Source organism: Pseudochaenichthys georgianus, chromosome 23, assembly GCF_902827115.2.
Source record: "Pseudochaenichthys georgianus chromosome 23, fPseGeo1.2, whole genome shotgun sequence".
NCBI lineage: Eukaryota > Metazoa > Chordata > Actinopteri > Perciformes > Channichthyidae > Pseudochaenichthys > Pseudochaenichthys georgianus.
Genome location: NC_047525.1, coordinates 894,580 through 919,468, shown reverse-complemented (window position 1 = coordinate 919,468; position 24,889 = coordinate 894,580). Strand labels below are relative to the sequence as shown.

At 40.2% G+C, this 24,889-nt stretch overlaps 2 protein-coding genes across 8 annotated transcripts in view; both read right to left on the bottom strand.

The window, feature by feature from the left end:
• The window catches only part of mbtd1 (mbt domain containing 1), a 112,770-nt gene extending 108,166 nt beyond the window's left edge, over nt 1-4,604 (bottom strand). For 3 of the 4 annotated variants that reach the window (XR_004554473.1, XM_071201837.1, XM_034112412.1), the window contains exons 1-9: nt 4,450-4,604; nt 3,215-3,419; nt 2,934-3,067; nt 2,732-2,846; nt 2,565-2,647; nt 2,364-2,481; nt 846-980; nt 673-761; nt 252-486 (exon numbers count right to left, since the gene is read on the bottom strand). Coding sequence is in view for 3 of the 4 variants with exons in the window: in XM_071201837.1 (XP_071057938.1) it covers nt 252-486; nt 673-761; nt 846-980; nt 2,364-2,481; nt 2,565-2,647; nt 2,732-2,846; nt 2,934-3,067; nt 3,215-3,419; nt 4,450-4,470 (1,135 nt within the window). In the remaining variant the exon portion in view is untranslated. Of the gene's footprint in view, nt 1-251; nt 487-672; nt 762-845; nt 981-2,363; nt 2,482-2,564; nt 2,648-2,731; nt 2,847-2,933; nt 3,068-3,214; nt 3,420-3,925; nt 4,008-4,449 lie in introns of all 4 variants that reach the window. The other variant, XM_034112413.1, reaches the window with a different exon arrangement.
• Nucleotides 4,605-5,477: 873 nt separating this feature from the next.
• Nucleotides 5,478-24,889, bottom strand: part of tdrkh (tudor and KH domain containing) — a 33,136-nt gene continuing 13,724 nt past the window's right edge. For 2 of the 4 annotated variants that reach the window (XM_034075150.2, XM_034075146.2), the window contains exons 6-15: nt 18,412-18,551; nt 18,000-18,318; nt 17,752-17,918; nt 15,860-16,035; nt 14,276-14,340; nt 14,008-14,159; nt 11,832-11,942; nt 10,183-10,237; nt 6,166-6,246; nt 5,478-6,077 (exon numbers count right to left, since the gene is read on the bottom strand). In XM_034075150.2, the coding sequence (XP_033931041.1) occupies nt 6,191-6,246; nt 10,183-10,237; nt 11,832-11,942; nt 14,008-14,159; nt 14,276-14,340; nt 15,860-16,035; nt 17,752-17,918; nt 18,000-18,318; nt 18,412-18,551 (1,241 nt within the window). In that variant the 3' untranslated portion in view covers nt 5,478-6,077; nt 6,166-6,190. The remainder of the gene's footprint in view (nt 6,078-6,165; nt 6,247-10,182; nt 10,238-11,831; nt 11,943-14,007; nt 14,160-14,275; nt 14,341-15,859; nt 16,036-17,751; nt 17,919-17,999; nt 18,319-18,411; nt 18,552-24,889) is intronic. The other 2 variants (XM_034075149.2, XM_034075147.2) reach the window with 2 other exon arrangements.

The following is a 24,889-nucleotide window of genomic DNA, read 5'->3' as shown; positions in this document are numbered from 1 at the left end:
GCTTTTTGTTTTATAATTTGCTCATTTTAAATCATTCAAATTTCATTCAAAGTAGTTTATGATATGAAGTACATTTAATGATACAAATAAGTCACACAGCCCAGCAAAGCAGAAACACGTTGGCTGCTACCTTTGTGGCATCTCACTTTATTATACCAGCTTTGCTAGATATGAACATAGCCTTTGTTAAGATACCTTGTCGTTAAACACACTCACACAACCTCAGTGTCGCTGCATGTTTCCCAACCCACCGGATCGTTTGAAGCGGTGTCCGATGCTGCGCGACCAGCCTATATTATGAATGAGGGGGCTGTACATGTGGCACCAGAAGTCATCCGACCCGTCCTGGCTCTCCTCATAAACCAGCCTGAGGCGCCCCCCGATCACCTGCTCCACCAGCGCCACCCGTGTCCGGCACAGGTAGTTCTTATCCACCACCTCCACCCGCATCAGCTTCTTAAAGGGGAACTGCAGGTTCTCTTGTACCTGTGGAGAAAGATCAATCACCGATCAAATGCCTTTGAGAGGAATTCAGTTGAAAATGTACACTGATTACTTTGATCAAATCATTCTCAAATGTGGAATTGTTTAATGCACTATAAGCCACCTGATCTGTATGAAAGATGTTGGCACTGAAGTTGATACAGATGTTGAGGCACTGGTGGGTCTTACCTTGGTGTTAAAGTCCGGTGGCAGTGTTTTAGCTCCAGTGAGGCGCTTCACAAGAACAGCTTTCCAGTTAGAGTATTTATGCTGTATGGCTGCAGCGAAGATTACAATGTAGCATCATAATACGGCTTAGTGAATACGACCACAGACATTCAGGAAGCAGGCAGAACACTCACTTTTTGGAGGTATAAGAGGTTTGCCACTGGAAGCGCACCACCCCACCGGGTGCACCTCCGGGACGCAGAGATCACACCAGTAGTCTTTACTGGTGTCGCTGTCGAAGCCCTCATACCGCAGCAGAGCCTTGAACCCTGCACAACAGAAAACACGCTCACTTCAGATCTCAGTCCTGATCTGTGAAACAAAAGTCATCCAACAAACGTCCATTCAAGAAACCCCCTTACTTGCTTCTTCTAGATGTTTCCTGTCAATGAGCATGTGAAGGGAATTTTTGGGAAGAAGGATAGTGGCATTTTTGAATATTTGCAGCTCCATCAGAATTGAGCAGAATCAATCTGCCGATCATATGGTATGGTAAGTGTAAGGAATGGACTTTGAAGCTGCCTTCACGTGACCAGCGGTAAACAGCTCTGTGCCTTTTTCCTCTGGGGCCAAAGAATTGTCGCCTAGCGCTGCACTCAAAGTTCAAATTATTTTAGCTTTCACCTCGACCTTTCGACATGTAACCAATCAGGTTACAGCTGTATGAGGAGGTGCAAGCTAGCAGGGCAACTTTAGAAACAAAACTAACTAGCTGTTTTCCCCACCTCGCCGTGAGCAAAGGGCGTATGATGTGAAGGCAGCTTTAGTGAAGTGGTGTTGTCAATGCCATAGAACACAGTGACAGGGTATATAACAATTGAACTCTGACGGCCCGTCCACACTACAGCTTCGACAGCTTCAAAAACGGTTTCCAACGCGTCTGCCCATTCACTTTGAATGGGGTGACGTCACGTTGCCTCGCTTTTCGCCGAACTGAATTGTGGGTAGCATAGCGGTCCGTCTCCGCCGGAGTAGCCAGCGCCAGCCAATCAAATCCCTTTCCTGAAAATCTGACAGCTCAAGCCGTAGCCAATCAAACCGCGTCTCAGCTGGGAGAGATATCCCGCCGTTCATTTCTATATTTAAAAAAAAGATGGAGGAGAAACTAATTATCGCCGTAGCAAATCACCCGGTTTTGTATGACCAGACCCTCTTCACCTACCGGGATACAAACCGGAGGAGCCAGGCATGGAGGGAGGTGGCAGAGACAGTGGGGGAAACTGGTAGGTTTCCGCCTGTTTGGGGAGTTTATATATATATATATATATATATATATATATGCTCCCATAAAATCCCCGGGGTTTTTTGCTTTGTATGTCGGGGGCGGGAGATTCATGTGATTGGTTGTTGGTCGTGTTGCTTGAATAAAATCCCCAAGCTTCAGACACGCCCAGCTCCAAGCTTCTTTTGAAGCTGTAGTGTGGACGCTCCGTAACGGCCCGTTTCACACACAGCGCACAGTATTAACCTCCATGGGAATATTTTAATGCATTTACCATATTCTGATCTATATTAGACTGTGATACAACCAATTCAAATCATTACAGCCATTTCTCACAGAAAGAAAAGAGAAACTGAATTTTCTGGTACACTTTTGGATAGATTTATCCATTAACCAAAAGTCCTTCAGCTAGCTGAAGAAATGTGCTTACCTGCTAGCTTAATGATTTCTGCTATCCAGTACACCTTAGTGGAGAGGTTGGTATCAGAGTTGGGCACTTCAAGCCTCACTCCTTCCTCTATGCCCCCCCAGCATGTCCCCATGGGGGCCTGAAGCACAGAGGGAGCAGTGAGGTTAATCAGTCAACAATAACAACAAATCAACTCAACCATTCTCCACAGTTTTGACTTACATGCTTGAAACAGCTGACTGGAGCTCCAACTGTGTCATTGCTACAGATATACCGACCCCAGTCAAAGCTCTCTGCAGGGACCACTGAAGACATAGAAACAATGTTTTAGTAACCACACAGAGAAACACTGTTTGTCTATTAAGTATCTGTCCTTTTTTATAACCTACCTGCTTTTGATTTGGCCTGGTTCTGCTGACTCGCTTGGTACTGGGCGTAAGCAGCCAACTTTGCCATGAGGGGTTGTTTCTGTAAGACTTTGGCCTTTTTTGTTGGTGGTTTTCCCTGGCAAAATAAAAGCAGAGTTAAATAGTTGTAATAATACATGTTTAATCTTACATTTAATATTTCATTTGTTATGAAAAAGCGTACCTGGAGTCGTGCCAAGATGCTAGCTTTTTTGGAATTTGAGGAATAACTCCTAGAACATGACACACTGCAGAAGCGCTTGGTTTTTGAGTAAAAAGCATCTCGTACTCCAACCATCCCACACATCTCACAAGTGGCTGTGAAACAGAGACCGACATTCACATATCATCTGGTCAAATAAACAGGATACAACATGATGGCAAATGATATTTCCTAACAAACAGGATTGTATCAAATAGAAAGCAAAACAAAAAGCACAACTAAACATATTTCCATGTACTGACCCATTCCAGCCTTTCCGTCAGGGTAAGTGTAAACTTGTCCATTGTTCTTGATGATGGGCAGGCTGGCCGGGATGGAGGGCATCACCTCGTCCTCGCTGTCCTCTGAGCTGGAGCTGCTGGTAGACTCCTCACTGCAGCTGTCATAGCCATCAAACATCCCGAACGAGTCTCTCCGCTTGCGCTCTGAACGTGGGGTGCGTTCAGCCTTCACAATCAAGGACATTATAATAAACATCAGTATTTACAATTATACATTTAACTCCATCAGTCTTGATAATACGTTCTGATATCATTTGTTGTTGGGATGATAAAATGTCAGAAAATAGTGAAAAGGACATCTTTAGACTTATTGTTGTGTCCAAGGACCACATTATATTCATTTGACTATCACACAACTTTAAGGAAACCAGCAAGTTTGCATTTGGCAAGCAGAGATCAGATCATTGATTTTCAAAATATTAGCTTCAAACTGTAAGTAATTGTTTTAGCTCAAGAATCCTCTTCAAAATGTCGTGTTTTAAATGTTAGCGTTAGGTGTGTGTACAGTTAGTTTTCCATAGGCTATATTTTGCGGACTCTTTAAAAATACAATTTGCGTTGGAATGTCACCTAGGAATCAGGCTGCCACAGAGAAGATGTTTCAAAAAATGTAACAAAACAAATGTTCAGAAAAAATGTAAATATTCATTTCATTTCATACGTCTTGCTCACTTTGTGTATGATCCGGAGCGGGGTTTAATGTTTACTGTTGACAGCCTGTCTACTTCCTCCTCTTGGTATCACAGGTGGCATCCTAACATAAATCATTTAAACAGCAAGAATCATGACAATGCACCAGCCAGTAAACGCACACTGAGCTGAATGTGAGATGTGCAAAATAGAAAACAAGCTAACACATCATCTAAAATAAGGGGCGGCCTTATTGGCAATAGCTCATAATGCTAGCTAGCCTTAGCATACCTAGCTAGCGGAAACCTGTTTTTCCTGCTTTTATTCAACAGAGCATAACGCACTTTTCATTTGCGTAGCATACTTGCACATGAACATATGCATTTCAAATAAGCGTGGTGTTATTTTGTGTCTATACTTGTTTTTTTGGAGTTTGCTAATATTTAACGCTGGCTGACCCATTAGCTAGCTACCATAAGCAGATAACAACAAAGGAGCAGCGCTAGCCGAAGCAAATCCTCTGTAATCAGAGGCTCACGGCCCTAAAATGTTTCATATTCACTCACCAAATCCCTTGTGTCTTCCATTAGCCCTTCATATAGATAACGTTCTCATTAACTGTGCTGCCAAATGCAAATAAAAAACCCTACAGTGGGGGTAAATGTTGCTTTGAAATACCAAAGTCTAAATTAATACTACCAAGCAGGATATCAACAAATTACTCTGCTGCCTCTGCGCATGTGCGAATGTAACCTACTTTCATGTGATTGGTCAATACGGAATGGAGTTCATCAACCCACACAGAAACAAAACAGTGGAATCACAATGGAATGAATGAATGGCCTGTTCAATTTAGTAGACACGAACAGAAAATAAAATAATAATACGTATCTATACTACACTTGTATCAAATCAACACCAACATAAACAGGGAATATTCATTATAAAACAAGTTTTTCAGATTCAGAATGCCTTTGTTCGTCCCACAGAGAGGACATTTACATTTGTTACAGCAGAAAAGAGCCAAATAAAGCTTAATGTTAACTAAGAAGCATGCATCATTTGTTTTTAAAGATAACAAATAAAAGAAATTACACAATTTACAAAATACACATCCTGTAACAGTTTTGAAGATATAGCAGCCAGGTATATATATTGCAGTTATTAACAGCATACATATATATTGCACATCATTTGTATTTCACAACAAGGGGTGTAGTAGTCTGTGTTGTGTGTGTAGGGGGGTCTACCAGGGGCCGTGTATCTCTCTGTGAGACACCACAGGTTTCCTATAATACCACTAATCAGTTTCACTCCGCTTACTAACATTTAAACTATGACCTTATAAAGATGTTTGGCAAAGGTAGGTAGGCCTGAGCACGTACCATACTCTAAGATCATGGACAGGCAGGTAGGCCTGAGCACGTACCATACTCTAAGATCATGGACAGGCAGGTAGGCCTGAGCACGTACCATACTCTAAGATCATGGACAGGCAGGTAGGCCTGAGCACGTACCATACTCTAAGATCATGGCAAAGGCAGTGATGAAAATGCTCTTATTTTAAACATATGCGTCTCCTTTATCACGTTTTATTTGGAAATGTTTCAATAAAGAAAGAACATGAATTACAATTAAGACTCGACACTTGTGCCATAAAATAAATCCTTTATTCTATATAGTTCAGTTTATCACACCTCTGAAGAAAAACCAACACCGTCCTATATTAAGGATACAATAAATGCCATAGCGTGATAATGAACACAATCTGCGGCTCGCATTCAACCTACCATGTGGTATCATTTTCAAAATAGAATATATATATATATATCTAGGCCATTACCTCTTCATATTCAACCAAGTAGAGAAACAAAATTGCACATTATAAGCTAACCAGCTTGTACATGGACATATCACAGTGCTTTTTGAAAATAATACTGGCATTCTGTTTCTGTTCTTCTCTTCATTTCTTGAACAAAGAAATATAGCAACAACACATAAGCAAAGCAGCGTTGTCTACAACAGAACAACATCAAAGCAAAACACACATTGTACTGAAGTAACAAGAATAAAGTGAACATAGCTGAAAGAACTGTTGGTAAGGCTTGATAATGAGGGTTAACGTGGTTGGGTTGGGGTCTGACAAGGAAACGTCTCCTGATTGGAACTGAAGCTGAGGATTGGACGGTCAGTGCTGGAAGAAGAGGAGGACAGGTTATTCATTACAGACATGAAGACATGCTTTGGAGGATGTAAGCACTCATCAAGCCAGGAAACAATACCTTGATATTCAATGTGTCTTTGGTCTCAGATCAGCTCCTCTTCTCTGACATCATCAACACTTCCTGAGATTGAAGCAGCTTCTGAGATACAAAAAGAAAACACTGGAGTTAAAGGCTATCAACAATCATATGTTTGATCTACCACAGTGCAGATAGGAGGGTTGGGGAATAACAATGGAATCGTTTCCAGTCAAACATGAAATACATTGGGGTTAAGTTAGGGCTGCACCATTTGGAGAAAATGACTCATTGCAATCATTTGGCCTGATATTGCAATTACAATAAAAGGTGGGATTGATTATTATGCATTGTTATTATCATTGAAACATATATTCATTGGACCATGGTAGGATTTTTAAAGAGGATCTGTACTAAATAATTTAGTTTGATTAAGTCTGTAGAATAAGGATTTTGAGACTGGGTATCTCTGCAGCTCCACATGAATCACTTGGAAATAGTATTTAAACACATATTTAGCTTTGAATGCATTTTTCTTCCTGTTATTTCCATAATGGGACTATGAAATGGGACGATGAAATGGGACTATGAAATGGGACGATGAAATGGGACGATGAAATGGGACAATGAAATGGGACAATGAAATGGGACTATGAAATGGGACGATGAAATGGGACGATGAAATGGGACAATGAAATGGGACTATGAAATGGGACTATGAAATGGGACTATGAAATGGGACGATGAAATGGGACGATGAAATGGGACAATGAAATGGGACAATGAAATGGGACAATGAAATGGGACTATGAAATGGGACGATGAAATGGGACGATGAAATGGGACAATGAAATGGGACGATGAAATGGGACGATGAAATGGGAATCTGAAATGGGACTATGAAATGGGACTATGAAATGGGACTATGAAATGGGACGATGAAATGGGACTATGAAATGGGACTATGAAATGGGACGATGAAATGGGACGATGAAATGGGACTATGAAATGGGACGATGAAATGGGACGATGAAATGGGACAATGAAATGGGACAATGAAATGGGACTATGAAATGGGACGATGAAATGGGACGATGAAATGGGACAATGAAATGGGACGATGAAATGGGAATCTGAAATGGGAATCTGAAATGGGACTATGAAATGGGACTATGAAATGGGACTATGAAATGGGACGATGAAATGGGACTATGAAATGGGACTATGAAATGGGACGATGAAATGGGACGATGAAATGGGACTATGAAATGGGAAGATGAAATGGGACTATGAAATGGGACTATGAAATGGGAAGATGAAATGGGACGATGAAATGGGACGATGAAGAAATGGGACGATGAAATGGGAATCTGAAATGGGACTATGAAATGGGACGATGAAATGGGACGATGAAATGGGACTATGAAATGGGACTATGAAATGGGACGATGAAATGGGACGATGAAATGGGACAATGAAATGGGACAATGAAATGGGACAATGAAATGGGACTATGAAATGGGACGATGAAATGGGACGATGAAATGGGACAATGAAATGGGACGATGAAATGGGACGATGAAATGGGAATCTGAAATGGGACTATGAAATGGGACTATGAAATGGACTATGAAATGGGACGATGAAATGGGACTATGAAATGGGACTATGAAATGGGACGATGAAATGGGACGATGAAATGGGACTATGAAATGGGACGATGAAATGGGACGATGAAATGGGACAATGAAATGGGACAATGAAATGGGACTATGAAATGGGACGATGAAATGGGACGATGAAATGGGACAATGAAATGGGACGATGAAATGGGAATCTGAAATGGGAATCTGAAATGGGACTATGAAATGGGACTATGAAATGGGACTATGAAATGGGACGATGAAATGGGACTATGAAATGGGACTATGAAATGGGACGATGAAATGGGACGATGAAATGGGACTATGAAATGGGAAGATGAAATGGGACTATGAAATGGGACTATGAAATGGGACTATGAAATGGGACGATGAAATGGGACGATGAAATGGGACAATGAAATGGGACAATGAAATGGGACAATGAAATGGGACTATGAAATGGGACGATGAAATGGGACGATGAAATGGGACAATGAAATGGGACAATGAAATGGGACAATGAAATGGGACTATGAAATGGGACGATGAAATGGGACGATGAAATGGGACAATGAAATGGGACGATGAAATGGGACGATGAAATGGGAATCTGAAATGGGACTATGAAATGGGACTATGAAATGGGACTATGAAATGGGACGATGAAATGGGACTATGAAATGGGACTATGAAATGGGACGATGAAATGGGACGATGAAATGGGACTATGAAATGGGACGATGAAATGGGACGATGAAATGGGACAATGAAATGGGACAATGAAATGGGACTATGAAATGGGACGATGAAATGGGACGATGAAATGGGACAATGAAATGGGACGATGAAATGGGAATCTGAAATGGGAATCTGAAATGGGACTATGAAATGGGACTATGAAATGGGACTATGAAATGGGACGATGAAATGGGACTATGAAATGGGACTATGAAATGGGACGATGAAATGGGACGATGAAATGGGACTATGAAATGGGAAGATGAAATGGGACTATGAAATGGGACTATGAAATGGGAAGATGAAATGGGACGATGAAATGGGACGATGAAGAAATGGGACGATGAAATGGGAATCTGAAATGGGACTATGAAATGGGACGATGAAATGGGACGATGAAATGGGACTATGAAATGGGACTATGAAATGGGACGATGAAATGGGACGATGAAATGGGACTATGAAATGGGACGATGAAATGGGAAGATGAAATGGGACTATGAAATGGGACGATGAAATGGGACGATGAAATGGGACGATGAAGAAATGGGACTATGAAATGGGACGATGAAATGGGACTATGAAATGGGACGATGAAATGGGACGATGAAATGGGACTATGAAATGGGACTATGAAATGGGACTATGAAATGGGACTATGAAATGGGACTATGAAATGGGACGATGAAATGGGACTATGAAATGGGACGATGAAATGGGACGATGAAATGGGACTATGAAATGGGACAATGAAATGGGACAATAAAAAGGGGGATACAATTACGATTAAGTTTGCTGCCCTAGATGAAGTCATGCAAGACCAGGACGAATAGGAAACTGTATTACATTTGTACCAACTGAAATGACACCAAGTGTCTAGTACTGAACAATGGCACTGAAAGCTTGCTCTGATTAACTGTTGGATCAGATGATTGAGATATTTGGATAGATTAGTCTTTTGTTTGTGATATTATCTTTTGGGGAAATGATCCAAAGAAAGTGAAGCTAATCCTGATGTGCAGGGTACACTCCCCCAACACAAGTCATGGGAGCAATTGTTCTGGTCTGACTCTAATGAGCACATCAAGTGGAGACGGGCTCCTTGTATCAGCTTGTCATCAATGATGACTGTTGTGATGACACATTTGGCTCGTGAGGCTGGCTTGATCTTGTATGGCTCATTTCATTGATAAAAACAAAAATGTTCCACACAAATTCAATTAAGAAATAGACCTTAACAAGCGTGACTACAAAAGAGGCACATCTTAAATAAAAGGATAAGCACATTTAGGTTGTGTAAAAGTGAAAAGGCAAACTGCTGAGACCTGTGTCTCGTCTTCAAAAACACATGTAGTTGAGATGCATTTGTAGTCCTATGTCTCCTGTTGACACCAGATGTCACCACTAGGTGGCGACATGATCTGATTAGAAGTTGTGAATATGCGAAAGCAACATGAGAATCAGGATCAGTGCTGGTGTCGGAGGGTGAGCATGATGACTCCACAATGTGAATCATGTTTGGGGGGGCTGTGTTTACTGCTTGCATGATGTTGCTCCACAGTGTTGAGAATATGTGGATAACATGGAGATGAACCTGATGAAGACTTTTGCTCACTTGACAAATCCTCAGCAATAAATGATAAGACAGAATGATCATTGATTCAGTTCCCGTACTCACCTGATAAACTGATACAGGAGAGGCTCAGCTCTGAGGATGCTCCTATCACATCATCCTATAGGAGATAAGAGGTGGTCCAGAGATACAATAAAGCATGTTCAGGGTTGGGTTGTAACGGAAGACATGTAACGGCGTTACGTAATCAGAATACAAAAATCAAGTAACTGTATTCAGCTCGCGTTACATTTGAAAAACGAGTAATCTGATTACAGTTACTTTCGTAAACCTGAAGTGAATACATTTTGGATTACTTATTGGAATTATTGGTGGAAAGATTTCCTCACAACATTTAATATTCATTACTAAAGGTACAGCCGAATCATCACAGCGCACAAAAACTTTACCGCCGCAGATGGGCCAAAAAAGCGTTTGGAAAAAAATCGCGACTCCGCTCAGTGAAACAATAACAACGAAACATGGAGGAACAAAAGTCTGCGTTTAAATCGCGTGTGTGTGTGTATAGGTGTGTGTGTGGTTAAAACACATCAGCCTGCGGTCGCTCTTTAGCCTTATTAATGATTATTTCTGAAGGTAAACACAGCGAAGGCGGTGCGTGAAAGGCACTGCGAGATCGTCTTCTCAGAGGCGGAGTTAACCCTCCCGCTGCCTCCTGGCGCTGCAGAGATCTCATGAAGTGAAGCAGGTGTTCCTTCTATAAACAGCTGTGGGCAGCAGATACTCTGAGAGTCACGGATATGAATTCATAGATCAAGGCAGACTGGTGCACAGACTCTCCTGTTTCGCCAATCCGGTGCTTAAACAAATATAGCTCTACACCCCTGGCCGAAATGTCCTTAAAATTAAGCCCGAGTTCGACATTTTAATTCATGTCCTGCCAACACTGGCAGGACAGAAGGCGACACGCCCGTTCTAAGACCTGTCCCTCACTCCTCACATCACAAGCTGCATCCCCAGAAAGTGTATTATGTTGTTACATCGTTTCAGATGTTATGTTTCAGTTGTGCTCTTGATAAGCCATTAAAACAGTAAAACACGTTCAGTTTCCTTTTGCTTTTTGTATCTCCTGTTCACCAAAACATACCCAGGAAAAAGAAAGTAATCCAAAAGTAATCTAAAAGTAATCTGATTACGTTACTTTTTTAAGGCACGTAACTGTAACTGTATTCGGATTACTTTCAGATCCATGTAATCAGTAATCAGTAACTGATTACATTTACAAAGTAACCCTCCCAACCCTGAGCATGTTGCAGTGACAATACTGAGTAGGCTACATTGTGTTTGGTGGGAAAGATGGGAATTCTATACAGAGTCACAGTGCTGCCATGGAAACTGAGAATGAGATACAATCCCCTTTTTTCACAACAACCTCCAAATGACCTCATTTCTTTCAGCTTATAGTTGACTTTTATATAATGAAAACCATCATCGTATGTCAGCATGCTGACACGCCTCACCAAGAGGATGAACAATGGTTAAGATTCCACACAAACATTTAAGTAAGTTCACTTTATTATTATTATTCTCATTATAATACATGTCACTTTAGTGTCCATTAAATCTTCATTTAAACCCTACTTTTTTTTACAAAATCTGATATGAAACAGATATTTAATATAATAAGAATAAGACTTCCGTTGTCACTAGTGTTATTGAGGCCAATGAAGATGTGAGTGTGTTCACTAACTCACCAACATCCTCTGCAGACAGCCCAGGTTGCTCCCCTCCATCTTTCCATTCACTGCTTCCTGGAAGCTGACAGCATGGCCCCGCCAGATGAGCTCCTCACCAATATCTAAAGTCTGGGAGAGGTGGGATGAGAGGTGGGATGAGAGGTGGGATGAGAGGAGGGATGTGAGGAGGGATGTGAGGATGAGAGGTGGGATGAGAGGTGGGATGAGAGGTGGGATGAGAGGAGGGATGTGAGGAGAGAGGTGGGATGAGAGGAGGGATGTGAGGATGAGGAGGTGGGATGAGAGTTGGATTGTGAGGATGTGAGAGGGTGGATGTGAGATGAGAGGTGGAGGTGAGGAGAGAGTTGGGATGTGAGGATGAGAGGTGGGGAGGAGAGTTGGGACGTGAGGATGAGAGTTGGGAGTGAGGATTGAGAGGTGGGTGAGAGGGTGGATGTGAGAGGAGGGATGTGAGGATGAGAGGTGGGACTTTTGAGGAGAGGAAGGTGGGATGTGAGGATGAGAGGTGGATGAGCGTTGGATGTGAGGATGAGAGGTGGGATGTGAGGAGGAGGTGGGATGTGAGGATGAGAGGTGGGAGGAGAGTTGGGATGTGAGGATGAGAGTTGGGATGTGGGATGGATGAGAGGTGGGATGTGCGGATGAAGGTGGGATGTGAGGATGAGAGGGGGATGTGAGGATGAGGGTGGGATGTGAGGATGAGAGGTGGGATGAGAGTTGGGATGTGAGGATGAGAGGTGGGATGTGATGTGAGGATGAGAGGTGGGATGTGAGGATGAGAGTTGGGATGTGAGGATAGGGGGATTGTGAGGATGAGAGGTGGATGTGAGGATGAGAGGTTGGGATGTGAGGATGAGAGGTGGGATGTGAGGATGAGAGGTGGGAGGTGGGATGAGAGTGAGAGTTGGATGTGAGGATGAGAGGTGGGATGTGAGGATGAGAGGTGGGATGAGAGTTGGGATGTGAGGATGAGAGTTGGGATGTGAGGATGAGAGGTGGGATGTGAGGATGAGAGGTGGGATGTGAGGATGAGAGGTGGGATGTGAGGATGAGAGGTGGGATGAGAGTTGGGATGTGAGGATGAGAGGAGGGATGTGAGGATGAGAGGTGGGATGTGAGGATGAGAGTTGGGATGTGAGGATGAGAGGTGGATGTGAGGATGAGAGGTGGGATGTGAGGATGAGAGGTGGGATGTGAGGATGAGAGGTGGGATGTGAGGATGAGAGGTGGGATGAGAGTTGGGATGTGAGGATGAGAGGTGGGATGTGAGGATGAGAGGTGGGATGTGAGGATGAGAGTTGGGATGTGAGGATGAGAGGTGGAGGTGGGTGTGAGGATGAGAGGTGGGATGCGAGTTGGGATGTGAGGATGAGAGTTGGGATGTGAGAGATGAGAGGTGGGATGTGAGGATGAGGGTGGGAGGATGTGAGGATGAGAGGTGGGATGTGAGGATGAGAGTTGGGATGTGAGGATGAGAGGTGGGATGAGAGGTGGGATGTGAGGATGAGAGTTGGGATGTGAGGATGAGAGGTGGGATGTGAGGATGAGAGGTGGGATGTGAGGATGAGAGGTGGGATGTGAGGATGAGAGGTGGGATGTGAGGATGAGAGGTGGGATGTGAGGATGAGAGGTGGGATGTGAGGATGAGAGGTGGGATGTGAGGACAGATCAATAGAGTTGTGCAGGGATGGTGTCTGTTTGGAGACCGAGCAGGAAAGTAGCATGGCCTGCTCCCCGACAAAAAGCAAGGGGATCTTTCCATAGAAAATAAGATCTGTGTCAAAGCAGGTTGATTGTGCCAACATGTTTTGTTCAGCAGTATAATCTCCACCACTTTTGAAGCGGAAATGCGATCAGTAGTTCAAAGCTAAAGGCGGCTTATGTTTGGCGTGATGCTGTTTACTAGTCTCACTTGTTAGCATCGGCTGTCTTTAGGATACATACACGATTCAGACATTTATCACTGGGGGATTTACTGACATATGTTATGTTCCAAAACATGAACATTTTTCTGCTTGTCTTAACCACATACCTTATTTCAGGCTAACCAAAACATGTTTAAAAAAAGCATTGAGTTCAAGATGAAGGAACTGGAAGTGTTCAAATGCTGACTGGCTCTGGGTGTCAGGACTCCTTCCTCCACCACTCTATAGCAAATCAATAGCCCGCTGACCTTGCCATCAGAGTTGTCGTAGAGCTTGACGCTTGGCCAGGAGGAGACGTCAGAGTGCGAGTAGCTGCAGAGTTTGGCCTGCAGGGGGCTCCAGGAGGCGCAGTAGGTCAGCTGCTCAAAGTCATCCAGCGCTGCCTCCGACCACTCGTCTCCTGGGAACCACAGGAAGATGAAAGGAGCATTTGAAAGCCAATCAGTATAGATCTCAGAAATATGCACACACATCTTTAACTTAGTGATATGTCTGACAGGAAAGAGAAGAGCTTACCTTTTGGTCTCACTCCTGCTAAGTTGCATTCAATAGCTTGGAATGGTAAGCTGAGGAAGTCACTCCTGAAATATGAATGCAGGAAAAACAAAATCTGTTAATAACGAAGCTGTGCCATTTTCCACTGCTGCCACAAACAATGATATGCACTGTTTGCAGCGCTAAAGCACAGCACCCTCACTTCCTGCAAAAGAAAGGGGGGGCTAATGAAAACACGTCATGGTGTTTGAAAGTCTGGACTGCAGTCTGAAGCCCTGCTGTTTGGACCTTCATTACATACATACTATCAGCCTACAGTGTTTCCCACAGATCTGAAATATACTTGGGCGGGTGGTGGCAGCGGGCGGGGGGGGTGCCCGAAGAAAAAAAAAAAAAGAAGTTTTAACAACATGTTTATTTATTGACTTTTCATTCCTGTATAATCATTTTGCGCAAAAATGGCACTGTTTGTCAGAGCACTTCATCCTTCTGGGATTTCATGAAGAACAGCTCCAACGCCTGTGTGTATGGGAACACCTCTGGTGCTGGTCCATTAACTGCCAGGGGGTGCAACAACATTAACCTTTCTGTTGGTCGCTTGTTAGCAGACCCTTCACGCGATGGCAGAGCGAACAGGTACAGGCAGGGCCCTTAATGATAGCCCTATAGTTTAAATCTACTACCCACACATGAACATATGGAAATGGGTTACTATTTAAAAAAATAAATGTATTTATAAATGTATTTAGGAACCTATCCATGTGATTTTTAGTGGGGGTCGACCTCAAATCCTCTAGGGGGTCCAGGGGCATGCCCCCCGGTAAGATTTTTTATTTTATTTTGGAGTTAAATTCATCAATCTGGTGCATTTTGAGGGGAAAATATAGAGACTAGATCTATGGAAACACCTACAGAACTGTATACATTTCAATAATCATAAAATCATGGCCATAACCAATAACATACCATTTCCAATACGAAAAAAACACTGAAACTTGTTTATTAATTTATTTTTGGTTCATTTATAGTTGTGAGTGTGTCTGTGCTCCTGAATCAGCCTCTCCTGTCTCCCTCCTCTCCCCCCTGCTCCTCTTTGAGGCAGCAGCAAAGACTAGTTTCTCTCAACAAGTTTTAAAAGTGTATCTTACCCTTTTTCACCTTAATATTAAGTATAGTCTATGTGTGGGAAACCCTGGCCTATCATAACCACCTAGTGAGGCAACCAACCACATCACCTCTGACCCAAAGCATGTTCTGACCATCTAATGGGAGATACAGGATCCCACCATTCAATAAGGTCAGACTGAAGCATCCTTTGTGCATCAGTCAGTCCTCTCAGTGAACACAGAGCTGATCCCAGATCAGATGCACGCTGAAGGCACCTTTTCTCTCACTGACTGTGCGGTTATGCTCCATGTTTGTGTTTCATGTATTTGTGTCTGGAGATTTGTCTATGTTGGTGTTGGACATGGAGCTGCTGTGACGCAAGTCACATTTCAGACTTTGTCTGACTAATAGAGTGATATGGTATAGTGTATATATTTAGTGGTTAGAGCAGGAACGTGTGATGGGACATGCAGTCATTGATGGACCTTCCTCTCTCACCTCACTCTGCAGAGGCTGTCTCTGGGCAGCTGTCCATTGTCCCCAAAGTCAACATAGTAGAGGTCCACCATTCCAGAGCCCAGCATTCCCAGCACCCTAGCCCTGTTCCATGTACCGTGGTCGTGGTAGGGAGCAGCCACAATGTCCCCGACCACAAAGGTCTCCACCCTCTGATCCTGAAAATGAGGAGGTGACTTGTTATTTCTTAAATGGAAGTGAACAGGGCCTTCATAACTACATAGCATGTATCTGTTTGCATTTCACACATGTATTTATTATTAAAATAAGCACTATTTATTCCAGGAGACAGTATTTCATTTGACATTGCTTTATTTGTGATATACTACCCGCTCTATCGAAATCAGTCGGAAGTCGCAACGGCTCATTTCAAAATAAACGTGGATTTGCGTAAAAAAATAGTTTTTCGGGGTTCCGGTGTTTTGTTTGATTTTAAATAAACAAAGTCTTGGCTTTCAGAATATGAAACTTTTATTTCCAAAATGGCACGATATATACATTTTTGAAACTCGTAAAGGGAAGATGACAGCTCGCCTCTCACTCGCCACTCTGCTGTTCCGCAGCGCCGCTTCCCCTCCCTCCGCTGAAATTATTAATGTAAGGCGTATAGTAATCATAGATAACACGGCAGGGTCCGTTACAGTTTGTTTTCATCTGATTTCAAATAAACAAAGTCTTGGCTTTCAGAATATTAAACTTGTTTCGGCAAATTCAGATGATAAATACAACTTTGAAGCTTCGGCATAATTACAAGCGGAGAACGGAGTAACTTGACGTCACAGCAGGCGTAACAACAACGCTGTTTCTCATAAGGGTTTTCCCCGGGAGACACACACACACACACACACACACACACACACACACACACACACACACACACACACACACACACACACCACACACACACACACACACACACACACACACACACACACACACACACACACACACACACACACACACACACACACACACACACACACACACACACACACACACACACACACACACACACACACACACACACACACACACACACACACACACACACACACACACGTATAAACACACACACACTCCCGAGCTTCCCCCAGACCAGTAATCCAAGTATTTTGATCATTTGCTAATAACCAATCAGATGGATGGATTCCAGAGAAGAGGAAACTTTGAAGGCCTTTTTCTCAAAATGATGACTCTGTGACAGTCATTATATAATGTGACATATTTCACTTAATATTTGGAGAACAAAAACAATCCTGATATCATGAGAAAACTAGGACTCTCCTCTTTCCAGCAGGGTATAAAACTCAAAATGTGTCTTCGGATCAATGCGACTGATTTCGATGGAGCAGGTCACTTATATATAGACGTGTGCATTTACTTGGTTTAAAGCCTTCTCTTCAACATGTAGCTTATTGTATTGTATTTGATTTGACATGTATATCGTTCATTTGATTGGTTTTCCAACATAATGGTGCATTGTTTCATTTATACTCCGTTTCTTCTTGCACACTTTTTGATTGTTTTATGTCTTATATATGTTTTCATATTTCATTTTCATCGCCATAACAACACTGCGCATATGACAATAAAGCCTTTGAATCTTGAATCTTCAGCCAAAACATGTGTATCTTGTCTGGTTAGATTTGAGTTACAGTCTCAATAGGGCAATAAGGGTTTGAAAGGACTGTATTTGCCCCGAGGAGCGGTTTGTCACAGACACGTCTGCAACATCCAGTGATGGTTAAAACACTGTCCGTTCCACCTGACACAGCATCCTTCTCTCTCCCGTGCCTCGGGCTCTGTTATGGAGTTCCAGCGGCTCACTGGTTTTGGTACAACACCTGAGTAGAGACATATGGAGTTGTCCTTACTGTGGGGTTGCCGCTGTTATAGAAGCGTGTCATCTCCTCCGTCAGTTTGTCCAGCTGAAGGGAACGCACCCCGAGGATCTGGATCCAGAAGTGGTTGGGGTTCTCTGATGCAGAAACATAAACCTCGAGGTGTTCATCAGGCTGGAAGCTCAGGTCTGGGCTGGGAACTGGATGACAGAGAGGAAGATCATTTGGAACGGCTTCCAAGGACATATAACAGTGAGAAATGTAAGAGAAGGTGAACTCACTCTCAAACTTGGAGACTTCAGAGAGGGATTCTGTGGAGACACTGTCCTCCTCCTCACCCTCCTCCTCCTTGTTGTCTGTGACGTCCAGCTCCTGAACCGTGTCTTGTGGCTCTCCTGTGGTGCCGTTAGCATGGAGGAGCCCATTCCTCTCAGGCTGGGAGCAGGGGCTGTTGTTGCTTAGTCCCACTGGAGCTTCAGGCTCTGTGCTGTCTGGCCTCTGACTCACAGCAGTATGACCGCGCTTCGGCCGCAGGGCAGACGACTGGGAGATCTTCGTCCTCACCATCATGTCCTCTCTGACTTTTTCTAGAATCAGTTCCTGCAGACAGACAATGAGAGTAGGAGTTACGTTGCTATATATGTATTATAGGTGACCACACAGGGGTAGTTCAGATAAGTGGACCCTCCTCACCTTGGCCTGCTCCACCTCCTGCCTGCTCCCTGTAATCGTCACCGTGCCTTTGGCCCCAGGGCCGAGCGTCTTCTCTTTAGAACAAGACACTTTGGCCCCTGTGGTCCTGGTGATCAGCTTTAAACTCTCTCCACCACGGCCTGCAACAAACACACAATCAGACTCAAAGTGCATTATATTTTACAAACATAAACAAAATCACCTTCAGAGCCTCAAAGGAACTGTGAATGGATCTTAATGTTGTGTTTGAATCCAAAGCCAAGGTCTCACTTTGAAGGTCACCTTGGTTCTCAGACGATTGATGCTAAGTTAAGTTAGAATGTTAAGTTACAGTTCTAGAATGTTAAGTTACAGTTCTAGAATGTTAAGCTACAATTCTAGAATGTTAAGTTACAGTTCTAGAATGTTGAGTTACAATTCAGTTCTAGAATGTTAAGTTACAGTTCTAGAATGTTAAGTTACAGTTCTAGAATGTTAAGTTACAATTCTAGAATGTTGAGTTACAATTCTAGAATGTTGAGTTACAATTCAGTTCTAGAATGTTGAGTTACAGTTCTAGAATGTTAAGTTACAGTTCTAGAATGTTAAGTTACAGTTCTAGAATGTTGAGTTACAATTCAGTTCTAGAATGTTGAGTTACAGTTCAGTTCTAGAATGTTAAGTTACAGTTCTAGAATGTTAAGTTACAATTCTAGAATGTTGAGTTACAATTCAGTTCTAGAATGTTAAGTTACAGTTCTAGAATGTTAAGTTACAATTCTAGAATGTTGAGTTACAATTCAGTTCTAGAATGTTAAGTTACAGTTCTAGAATGTTAAGTTACAGTTCTAGAATGTTAAGTTACAATTCTAGAATGTTGAGTTACAATTCAGTTCTAGAATGTTAAGTTACAGTTCTAGAATGTTAAGTTACAATTCTAGAATGTTAAGTTACAGTTCTAGAATGTTAAGTTACAATTCTAGAATGTTGAGTTACAATTCAGTTCTAGAATGTTGAGTTACAATTTAGTTCTAGAATGTTAAGTTACAATTCTAGAATGTTGAGTTACAATTCAGTTCTAGAATGTTAAGTTACAGTTCTAGAATGTTAAGTTACAATTCTAGAATGTTAAGTTACAGTTCTAGAATGTTAAGTTACAATTCTAGAATGTTGAGTTACAATTCAGTTCTAGAATGTTGAGTTACAGTTCAGTTCTAGAATGTTAAGTTACAGTTCTAGAATGTTGAGTTACAATTCTAGAATGTTGAGTTACAATTCAGTTCTAGAATGTTGAGTTACAGTTCAGTTCTAGAATGTTAAGTTACAGTTCTAGAATGTTAAGTTATAGTTCTAGAATGTTAAGTTACAATTCTAGAATGTTGAGTTACAATTCAGTTCTAGAATGTTAAGTTACAGTTATAGAATGTTAAGTTACAATTCTAGAATGTTGAGTTACAATTCAGTTCTAGAATGTTAAGTTACAGTTCTAGAATGTTGAGTTACAATTCTAGAATGTTGAGTTACAATTCAGTTCTAGAATGTTGAGTTACAGTTCAGTTCTAGAATGTTAAGTTACAGTTCTAGAATGTTAAGTTATAGTTCTAGAATGTTAAGTTACAATTCTAGAATGTTGAGTTACAATTCAGTTCTAGAATGTTAAGTTACAGTTATAGAATGTTAAGTTACAATTCTAGAATGTTGAGTTACAATTCAGTTCTAGAATGTTAAGTTACAGTTCTAGAATGTTAAGTTATAGTTCTAGAATGTTAAGTTACAATTCTAGAATGTTGAGTTACAGTTCAGTTCTAGAATGTTAAGTTACAGTTCTAGAATGTTAAGTTACAATTCTAGAATGTTGAGTTACAATTCAGTTCTAGAATGTTAAGTTACAGTTCTAGAATGTTAAGTTACAGTTCTAGAATGTTGAGTTACAATTCTAGAATGTTAAGTTACAGTTCTATAATGTTAAGTTACAATTCTAGAATGTTGAGTTACAGTTCAGTTCTAGAATGTTAAGTTACAGTTCTAGAATGTTAAGTTACAATTCTAGAATGTTGAGTTACAATTCAGTTCTAGAATGTTAAGTTACAGTTCTAGAATGTTAAGTTACAGTTCTAGAATGTTGAGTTACAATTCTAGAATGTTAAGTTACAGTTCTATAATGTTAAGTTACAATTCTAGAATGTTGAGTTACAATTCAGTTCTAGAATGTTGAGTTACAATTCAGTTCTAGAATGTTAAGTTACAATTCTAGAATGTTGAGTTACAATTCAGTTCTAGAATGTTGAGTTACAATTCAGTTCTAGAATGTTAAGTTACAATTCTAGAATGTTAAGTTACAGTTCTAGAATGTTAAGTTACAGTTCTAGAATGTTAAGTTACAATTCTAGAATGTTGAGTTACAATTCAGTTCTAGAATGTTGAGTTACAGTTCAGTTCTAGAATGTTGAGTTACAGTTCTAGAATGTTAAGTTACAATTCTAGAATGTTGAGTTACAATTCAGTTCTAGAATGTTAAGTTACAGTTCTAGAATGTTGAGTTACAGTTCTAGAATGTTAAGTTACAGTTCTAGAATGTTGAGTTACAATTCTAGAATGTTAAGTTACAGTTCTAGAATGTTGAGTTACAATTCTAGAATGTTAAGTTACAGTTCTATAATGTTAAGTTACAATTCTAGAATGTTGAGTTACAATTCAGGTCTAGAATGTTGAGTTACAATTCAGTTCTAGAATGTTAAGTTACAGTTCTAGAATGTTGAGTTACAATTCTAGAATGTTAAGTTACAGTTCTAGAATGTTAAGTTACAATTCTAGAATGTTGAGTTACAATTCAGTTCTAGAATGTTAGGTTACAATTCTAGAATGTTGAACGTCTAATGTTCAACATTCTAGAATTTGTATTCAACATTGTAGAGCTTTAAATTACAATTCTAGACTTTTAAATCAACATTCTAGAATTTTAAGTCAACATTCCAGAATTTTAAATTAACATTCTAGAATTTAAATTCAACATTCTAGAATTGTAATTCCACATTTTTATTTTTTGTAATTAACATTAGAGAATTGTAATTCAACATTCTAAAATTGTAATTCAAAATTATACCATTTTAATTCAACATGCACTAGAATTTGAAAGTACGCAGCTGAAAGAAATCTGCCCCTTCCTTCAGACTTCCTTACAGAGCCCCTCCTCCAACACACTCTTCTACAATGTTTATTAAAAGGTCACATGTCATGCATTTCCGGTTATTACCCGTCCCCTTGTGTGTCATAAAACTCTAACACAGAAAAGACCTGGACATTTCTCTTTTTTCCATCCGGAGGTCCAAATATGGACACACACACACACACACACACACACACACACACACACACACACACACACACACACACACACACACACACACACACACACACACACACACACACACACACACACACACACACACACACACACACACACACACACACACACACACACACACACACACACACAGTGACTCGTGAGTGGGTGTATGTGTGCTCAGGCTGAGCTCCGCAGCAACCAGGAAATGACACCAGTAACCCAGCTCACCCTGTCTGCTAGTTCCAGAGTAGAAAAACTAGCTAAGTGTGTTAGGTCTAACTCTTAGTGTATTTCATTTTGCTCCACTCAACGGTCCATCACAGCGGCGGAGCTGTGATCCGGAAGAGCTGCATGTTTTCCGTCAGCAGCAGCTGATCTGATCTCTCTCTCGTGTCCGGTTAGACTTCACTCGCGTTTATGTCCAAATCTATCAGATCTCGCTAGTTCTAATGATATGACTGCCTGCTTATCAAAGGACCTAAACAATAAGCGTTGCTTGGCAACGGCTTGTGGCCGCAAGTATAGCGCAGCATTATGCATATGTATATGAGGGGTCAAAATCCCATGCTCATAAAATGTTACAATTCAGTTCTAGAATGTTGAGTTACAGTTCTAGAATGTTAAGTTACAGTTCTAGAATGTTAAGTTACAGTTCTAGAATGTTGAGTTACAATTCAGTTCTAGAATGTTGAGTTACAGTTCAGTTCTAGAATGTTAAGTTACAGTTCTAGAATGTTAAGTTACAATTCTAGAATGTTGAGTTACAATTCAGTTCTAGAATGTTAAGTTACAGTTCTAGAATGTTAAGTTACAATTCTAGAATGTTGAGTTACAATTCAGTTCTAGAATGTTAAGTTACAGTTCTAGAATGTTAAGTTACAGTTCTAGAATGTTAAGTTACAATTCTAGAATGTTGAGTTACAATTCAGTTCTAGAATGTTAAGTTACAGTTCTAGAATGTTAAGTTACAATTCTAGAATGTTAAGTTACAGTTCTAGAATGTTAAGTTACAATTCTAGAATGTTGAGTTACAATTCAGTTCTAGAATGTTGAGTTACAATTTAGTTCTAGAATGTTAAGTTACAATTCTAGAATGTTGAGTTACAATTCAGTTCTAGAATGTTAAGTTACAGTTCTAGAATGTTAAGTTACAATTCTAGAATGTTAAGTTACAGTTCTAGAATGTTAAGTTACAATTCTAGAATGTTGAGTTACAATTCAGTTCTAGAATGTTGAGTTACAGTTCAGTTCTAGAATGTTAAGTTACAGTTCTAGAATGTTGAGTTACAATTCTAGAATGTTGAGTTACAATTCAGTTCTAGAATGTTGAGTTACAGTTCTAGAATGTTAAGTTACAATTCTAGAATGTTGAGTTACAATTCAGTTCTAGAATGTTAAGTTACAGTTCTAGAATGTTGAGTTACAATTCTAGAATGTTGAGTTACAATTCAGTTCTAGAATGTTAAGTTACAGTTCTAGAATGTTGAGTTACAATTCTAGAATGTTGAGTTACAATTCAGTTCTAGAATGTTGAGTTACAGTTCAGTTCTAGAATGTTAAGTTACAGTTCTAGAATGTTAAGTTATAGTTCTAGAATGTTAAGTTACAATTCTAGAATGTTGAGTTACAATTCAGTTCTAGAATGTTAAGTTACAGTTATAGAATGTTAAGTTACAATTCTAGAATGTTGAGTTACAATTCAGTTCTAGAATGTTAAGTTACAGTTCTAGAATGTTAAGTTATAGTTCTAGAATGTTAAGTTACAATTCTAGAATGTTGAGTTACAGTTCAGTTCTAGAATGTTAAGTTACAGTTCTAGAATGTTAAGTTACAATTCTAGAATGTTGAGTTACAATTCAGTTCTAGAATGTTAAGTTACAGTTCTAGAATGTTAAGTTACAGTTCTAGAATGTTGAGTTACAATTCTAGAATGTTAAGTTACAGTTCTATAATGTTAAGTTACAATTCTAGAATGTTGAGTTACAATTCAGTTCTAGAATGTTGAGTTACAATTCAGTTCTAGAATGTTAAGTTACAATTCTAGAATGTTGAGTTACAATTCAGTTCTAGAATGTTGAGTTACAATTCAGTTCTAGAATGTTAAGTTACAATTCTAGAATGTTAAGTTACAGTTCTAGAATGTTAAGTTACAGTTCTAGAATGTTAAGTTACAATTCTAGAATGTTGAGTTACAATTCAGTTCTAGAATGTTGAGTTACAGTTCAGTTCTAGAATGTTAAGTTACAGTTCTAGAATGTTAAGTTACAATTCTAGAATGTTGAGTTACAATTCAGTTCTAGAATGTTAAGTTACAGTTCTAGAATGTTGAGTTACAGTTCTAGAATGTTAAGTTACAGTTCTAGAATGTTGAGTTACAATTCTAGAATGTTAAGTTACAGTTCTAGAATGTTGAGTTACAATTCTAGAATGTTAAGTTACAGTTCTATAATGTTAAGTTACAATTCTAGAATGTTGAGTTACAATTCAGGTCTAGAATGTTGAGTTACAATTCAGTTCTAGAATGTTAAGTTACAGTTCTAGAATGTTGAGTTACAATTCTAGAATGTTAAGTTACAGTTCTAGAATGTTAAGTTACAATTCTAGAATGTTGAGTTACAATTCAGTTCTAGAATGTTAGGTTACAATTCTAGAATGTTGAACGTCTAATGTTCAACATTCTAGAATTTGTATTCAACATTGTAGAGCTTTAAATTACAATTCTAGACTTTTAAATCAACATTCTAGAATTTTAAGTCAACATTCCAGAATTTTAAATTAACATTCTAGAATTTAAATTCAACATTCTAGAATTGTAATTCCACATTTTTATTTTTTGTAATTAACATTAGAGAATTGTAATTCAACATTCTAAAATTGTAATTCAAAATTATACCATTTTAATTCAACATGCACTAGAATTTGAAAGTACGCAGCTGAAAGAAATCTGCCCCTTCCTTCAGACTTCCTTACAGAGCCCCTCCTCCAACACACTCTTCTACAATGTTTATTAAAAGGTCACATGTCATGCATTTCCGGTTATTACCCGTCCCCTTGTGTGTCATAAAACTCTAACACAGAAAAGACCTGGACATTTCTCTTTTTTCCATCCGGAGGTCCAAATATGGACACACACACACCACACACATACACACA